This window comes from Marmota marmota, unplaced genomic scaffold, assembly GCF_001458135.2.
Source record: "Marmota marmota marmota unplaced genomic scaffold, marMar, whole genome shotgun sequence".
NCBI lineage: Eukaryota > Metazoa > Chordata > Mammalia > Rodentia > Sciuridae > Marmota > Marmota marmota.
In genome coordinates this window covers 20,525,331-20,532,133 of record NW_026000185.1, presented here as the reverse complement: position 1 = coordinate 20,532,133, position 6,803 = coordinate 20,525,331, and the positions used below count along the sequence as shown (strand labels likewise).

Sequence of the window (6,803 nt, the reverse complement as noted above, 5' to 3'; positions counted from 1 at the left end):
ATCCTCACGCCCCTCCCCCGCCGAGAGCTCGCGAGGGAGGGAAGAGGGCGTCTGTTCTCCCCTCTGGTAGCCGTAGGGGCGGGGCTTAGAGATCCGCAGTGACCTAGGGGCGGGCAGGGGAAGAGGGTCTGGTCCGCCTGCCGTCCCTGGCCCTGCATCTCCGGGTCGCCAAACTGGGGTGGGGAACCTCAGAGTCTGAAGGAGGAGATGAGACCGTGGCTTCCCCCATGCCTCCTCCATTTGGCTGTACTGGCATTTCTCCTGGTGACCCAACCCAGCCCCCAGGACCGCTGTTTCCTTCTCAGGGATGGCATCTCCTTTGGAAAACCACCCTTTCACACCCCACCCCCTGCCATTTCCAGTTCTGCCCCTAAGATGGGCAGTGATCTGGACTTTGTCCTGAATGCCCCCAGAGCCCTGCAGTCTCGGGAAGCTCTGCCACCCCACCCCCACCCTGCGCTGCCCCACACCTGCCACCAGCCTGGATCCTGTAGCTTTTGATCTTCAAGATCATTTGCCCCAAACTTACCACTCCAAAAGACAAAGTCCTCACAGTGGCTTCCAAGGACCTCATCACCCACTCTACCCACCACAGGTTGGAAACCTTACCTGCAGCTCCCAGAACCCACCTTGACCCCTCAGGCCTCTGGAACTTCTCTCAGTCACACTCCACCTGGGAGACCTGCCCTTCCTTCAGGGGTCATTCTGGGTCAACTCTTCCCTAGGAACCTTCCTAGAGCACGGTGGCACCCCCCTTCCCTTCTGCCCCTCAGCTTCCAGATACCTCAGACTCTGCTCTGCTGACAATTTTGTCTGAGCCTGTTTACATTTCTGTCTCCCATCAGCCAGGGAGTTACGAAGCAAGCAGGGGCTGATTCATCTCAGAGTCCCTGGTGGCCCAAACTGGTCCTGGAATTGTCAGCCTCACTCAATATTGAGACTTAAAACAGAGAATTTTGATTGCACAATTGTGAATATGCTTAACACCACCTAACTCCACACTTAAAAGTGGTTAAGGGCTGGGAGCTGGATACGTGCCTGTAATCCCATCTACTTGGAAGGGAGGCTGAGGCAGGAGGATCACAAGTTCTAAGCCAGCCTCAACCATTTAGTGACACCCTCTCTCAAAAATAAAAGTAAAAAGGACTGGGCATATAGCTCAGTGGTAGAGTGCCCCCGCGTTCATCCCTGTGCCAAAAAAAAAAGTAAGGATGGTGCGTGTGGCTCTGTGGTAGAACAGTATTTATTTGCTTTCAAGAGGGTTCCATCCCCAACATCAAGAGAAAGTAGGAAAAGAAAAAAAAAAGATTAAAATGGTAACTTGTGCTACATGTAGATGTTATGGGTTTGTATTTTATCACAGTATGTTTTAAAGTAAGAAAAATGTAGAGTCAAACTAGACTGAGACACCACCTTCACCTACCAACGGGCAAAATTCAAAGTGTCTGTTAATACATAATGTGAGTGAGGCTGTGGACAAGTGAGTACTACTTCTGCAGAGGTCAGTCTGGCAGTGGATTCCAAGGGCACACATTACACATACCCTTTGACCTTGACATTCCACTTCTAAGATTTTATCCTATAGATAAGCTGACCCATGGGCAAAATAATAGACATTGGAAGTTTTTTTTTTTTGGAATCAGGGATTGAACCCAGGGGTGCTTAACCACTGAGCCACATCTCCAGCCCTTTTTGTGTTTTATTTTGAGACAGGGTCTCATTGAGTTGCTTAGGGCCTTGCTAAGTTGCTGAAGCTAGCTTTGAACTTATGATCCTCCTGCCTCAGTCTCCCAAGCCACTGGGATTACAGGTGTGTGCCACTATGCCCGGCCGTTTGAGGTTCTTTTTTTGGGGGGGATACTGGGGATTGAACTCGTGGCACTCGACCACTGAACCACATCCCCAGCCCTATTTTGCATTTTATTTAGAGACCAGGGTCTCACTGAGTTGCTTAGCGCCTCCCTTTTGCTGTGAAGCTGGCTTTGAACTTGCCATCCTCCTGTCTCAGCCTCCCGAGCCATTGGGATTACAGGCATGTGCCACAGCACCCAGTTTGAGGTTCTTAACTTCAGCATGTTTCAAAAGCTTAGAAACAACAATGTGTAAGGGATGGAACTGGTTAAATCATACCCCAGTTATGGTATGATTTCATACAATCAAATAGTATAGTATGTAGCTATGAAAAAGGAGACTGCTTATGTACATGTACAGAATCATCTCTACAATCTTGTTTTAACTTAAAAAAAAAAGCAAGGTGCAGAGTGACATGTGTGGAATGCTGCCATCTGAGTGGCAGGAAAAAAAGCTTAGTTGTATTTCTCTGTGCATAAATTATTTCCAGAAGACTGCACAAGAAAATGGTAATTATGGTGACCTCTGAGGAGGTTGCTGAGGGGCAGGGAAGGGCAGGAATAGGAAAAACTTGGTTTCCAACTTATATTCTTTTGTATCTTTTAAATTTTATGCCACGTGCATATGTTCTTCCAAGGAATACATTAAAATTGTATATATTTGTGTGTGAGCCAGGGATTGATCCCAGGACATTGGGCATGCTAGGAAATTGTTCTGCCACTGATCCACATCCCCAGCCCCCAAATAAATAAATAAATAAGGAAATATAAATATATATTTACATATGTGTATACATATTCAGATATATACATATGCATGTACACACACACACACACACACACATATATATATATAATTTTTTTTGCAGTATTGAGGATTGAACCCAGGGTGCTCTACCACTGAGCTACATCCCCAACCTTTTATTATTTATATTTTTGAGACAGGATCTTTCTAACTTGCAGAGGCTGTCCTTAAATTTGCAATCTTCCTGCCTCCGTCTCCCAAAATCATGGAGATTACAAGTATGGACAACGCCCCCGGAGCCTGTTGAAGTAAGCCAGATAGGACATGGCCTTGGCTTGAACAAGGAAAAAAGTTTGGAAGCAGATCAAAGTAGGTGGACTTGAGATTTCGGTTGGAAGTGGAGTCCACAGGTCTTAATTTGGGGCTTGTTAGGTAAGAGGGAAGGATCTCTGTTTCTGTCAAGCACATCATCTCAGAGGAATGGTGAGGCCATTGGTTGAGATGGAAAGATGAGGTCAGGAGAAGGTTTGGAGTAGGAGAATCAAGAGCCTCGTTTGGGATCTATTGCGTTCGAGATGTTTTTTGGACGTAGAGAAGACTTCAAGCAGGAAGTTGGATATGGGAGTCTGGAGCTCCCAGGAGAGGTCTAGGCTGGAAATATACATTGGTGAGTCACCAGCATATAGATGGTATTTAAAGCCATGAGACTAGATGAGATCACCTAGGGAGAGAGTATAGTTAGAAAAGAGAAGACCCAAAGCTGAGCTGGCGAGAGAAGAAATCTCGAAAATTGTCGAGGGTGGCTCCTGTGCTCAGAGTCAGGGATGGGGGCACCCTCTGAGAGAGAGAGAATGAATCAAGAAGTAACCATTAAGTTTGGCAAATTAAGAAGTCACTGGTGGACTTGACCAAAGTGGCTTCAGTGGACGGGTGGGGATGAAGTCATATCAGAAGAGGTTGAAGAATACATTCACGGTGAAAGACTGTAGACAGCAAGTGTAGACCTTTACTAGAATGATGCGCATCCATGGGTTCTCTCTCCTGTGATCCCAAGGGGAAGAAACACATCCTGGTGATTTTTTTTTTTTTTTTTTTTTTTTTGTGGTGCTGGGGTTGAACCCAGGGCCTTGTGCATACAAAGCAAGCACTCTACCCACTGAGCTATATCTCCAGCTCTGTCCTGGTGATTCCTATAGAAGTCAGAGATGGAGTCCAGAACCCAGGAGGGCTCAACCACTAAGCCCTAGTCCCACCCATCTCCCCCCTTTTTTGAGACAGGTTCTCACTAAATTGCGGAGGCTGGCTTTGAACTTGGGATCCTCCTGCCTCAGCCTCCTAGACTGCTAGGATTACAGGCATGCGGCACCATGCCTGGCCTTCAGTACATTTACTTAATGGTTAGATAAATAGATGAACAGATAATCCGCTCATTCAAAGGTCTGGTGGAGAGAGCAGCAGTACTCTGTGGGGCGGAAACAGGAACCATCCCCGCTGTCCCTCCTATGCCCTGTGACTTCGAAGAGATAAGTGTAGGGGAAAGCAGCCCATAGGAACCAGTTCCAAGGAGGCTCATTCAGGTTATTTTTCTCTCCTCTTTTCCCTGTTCTTTCCTCTCTGGGCTTTTTTGTTGTTTAGGAAATACACGCTATTGTGGTGAGAGACGCCCAGCTTGCCATATGGGGAACAGGCAGGCTGGTACTTTGAGGTCCCCAAGGCAGAGAAGATAGAGAGGGACCCAGTGGAGGAAGGAGTGCCATCTGTGGGACAGAGGCCCCCACACAAGCTGGACATGCGCCTGGCTTTGGGGCAAGCCAAGGAACTGGGTCTCTCAGAGACTGTGGCAGAGACAGGTATTTGTGTATTAAATCCAAGGAGACCCTCAAATGTCCTTAGCCAGGGTAGGCTGGAACATGTCTGTGACAGACCGACCTACCTGCCAATCAGAGGAGAGCTAACTCATAAGCCAGGATGAGGGCACAGGAGTGACTATGGCTGTTGGAAAGTGACCAAGAGAGACTGTGGAGGGGCCCACCAGCCACCAAAGGGAGATATAGAGGAGTCTTCAGAGGCTCTGTGAATGTCCAGGAGACCTGCCTTGGAATGGGCCAGAGGAATTCTTCTAACGACCCCCCAAGCCACCAGTCCCCAGCTGTCCCTTTTCCTACTGCACCAGATGCAACCTGTGGGAAAAGCAGGAGCTGGGGCTGGAGGTGCAGCTGTGCCTTCCCTGGTGAGAAGAGGTGAGGTCGGCAGGCCCGGACACTGCTGCCACCTGGTGGGCAAATCCTGCTATTTCTCTTGGTCGTGGATTCCAGACTCATTCTCTGCTGAGCACTAAGGTTTGGAGGCGGGTGGGAAAGACCCCTGTGTCTCTGAACTTGGGGACACAATGCAAGCAAGGGGGAACCCCAGAAAGGGAAATACACCTCCTAGGAAGTGTATTTCCCTCATTTCACCTTTTGTGCTGTTTCGGTCTTCCATTAGTGGGACAAGGATACCTACCTGGTAGGAAATTGCAGTAGTTAGATGAGTTGCTTTATGCAAAGTACCTGTCATATTAATAAACACTACCTGTGGTTGACCCAAGGGACAACTGAGGTGTGTGTAGCCTTGTCTCCCACCCCCAAAATGTGCCTGTATATAAATCCATGGCCCTAGGTTTTGGAAAGATAGCCCCACCCAGTCCCAACAAAATATAAGTTCTGGAGCCACCATTATTATTTTTTTATTTGTGTATTTATTATTTTTTTGTGGTGCTGGGGATCCAACCCAAGGCACAGCACATGTCACACGTTCTGCCACTGAGCCAACCACCACTCTTTGTTGTTGTTGTTGTGTTGTTGTTGGTACCAGGAATTGAACTTAGGGGCACTCAACCTCAGAGCCACATCCCCAGACCTACTATGACAGGGTCTCACTGAGTTGCTTAGTGCCTCACTGTTGTGGAGGCTGGTTTTGAACTCATGATCCTCCTGCCTCAACCTCCTAAGCTGCTGGGATTACAGGCCTGCACCACGACGCCCAGCGGTCACCACCGCTCTTACTGTTTTATCAATCACATTGTCCTAAACTCGGAAGGCTCTGTGGGCCCCAACTGCTCCCATTCTGCTTCGGGGTTTGGGGGAATGGTCCAACTCCTAGCACTTTGCTCTCTCCTCTCCTGTCACCCCAGAGTATGACATCAGAAAGGGTCTGAGCTGTGACATCATAGAGCCCTACCCTGTAAAAGAAGGGGTCATGAGGCGGTGGCAGTGGGTACCCATGTGGGTGTGGCTGGCTGGACTGGGGGCCATAGAAACAGGTGGGAAGCTCCCAGTGAGTGGAGGGGAGAAAAGAGGCTGGGGGATAAGGGACAATGCCCCCGAGGAACTCGAGACCAGCCCCGGGGCCTTTCTCTCCCCACTCCACCTTCTTCTCCCATCTGCCCCATCTCAGCCAGTGTTCGCCCCTCGTGGGAACGCAGCTGACCCCAGAGGAAACAAAATTGAGTCAAGAGTCAGCCTCTGCCTCTGGGGTCAGGGGCAGGGGTCTGCTTGGCTGTTGTCACAGACTTTGCTCTGGACCCTAGCGCCCAGCCCAGAGTTGGCCCCAGGATCAGAGCCTCCACTCTTCATAGACAGACTTGACTTCTTTGATTACCCAGACTCGGACCAAGCCAGCATTCTGGCCGTGGCCCAGTTTATTGGAGAGAGGCCTGTGGTCTTTGTTAAATCAGGTATGACCCAGTTTGGGACAGGGGCCTCCCTCCTCGGGGGCTAAAGGAGAGCTGCCCCTGACCTTCCTTGTCCGGCAGGTTCTAGCCCTGGGCTCTTCAATCACATCCTGGTGGGAGCCCTGGTGGTGGCCTTCCTCTTCCTCCTTTTCCAGTTCTGCACCCACATGTGAGGCCTGCCCCATGCCCCTGGCCCTACCCCTCAACCTTCCTAGGGAGAGGAGAGGTGGGAGGACCCAGGTCTGGGGGAGGCGGTATGATGGATCACCTTTTCCAATGACCTCTGTACCCCATAGGAGCTTCCAGAAAGGGGCCTAAGGAGCCACAAGGGCCCTGGATGCAGCCTGAGTGCCCAAATCCACCCTCCTCTGCTGATAAATAAAGGTCCTGGCCTCCTCCCTCCCTGACTGCTCAGTGACCAGCTGGGGTGGGGTCGCTGCCCTCTCTTTGGTCATTCTGCTCCACATTCCCCAGGTCCCCACCTCCTTCCTTCCCT

The 6,803-nt window shown here is 49.8% G+C and overlaps 2 protein-coding genes across 2 annotated transcripts in view; one reads left to right on the top strand and one right to left on the bottom strand.

Annotated features, from left to right (window-relative positions):
* The window catches only part of Doc2a (double C2 domain alpha), a 6,207-nt gene extending 5,415 nt beyond the window's left edge, over nt 1–792 (bottom strand). The window contains exon 1 of the mRNA XM_048789762.1: nt 630–792. The gene's annotated coding sequence lies outside the window, so the exon portion shown is untranslated. The remainder of the gene's footprint in view (nt 1–629) is intronic.
* Nucleotides 793–4,384: 3,592 nt separating this feature from the next.
* On the top strand, nt 4,385–6,726 carry CUNH16orf92 (chromosome unknown C16orf92 homolog). The gene is given in 5 exon segments (XM_048790077.1): nt 4,385–4,445; nt 5,768–5,896; nt 6,121–6,152; nt 6,154–6,310; nt 6,389–6,726. Coding segments are annotated over 5 exon segments (471 nt in total). The 3' UTR covers nt 6,481–6,726.
* The last annotated feature ends 77 nt before the right edge of the window (nt 6,727–6,803 follow it).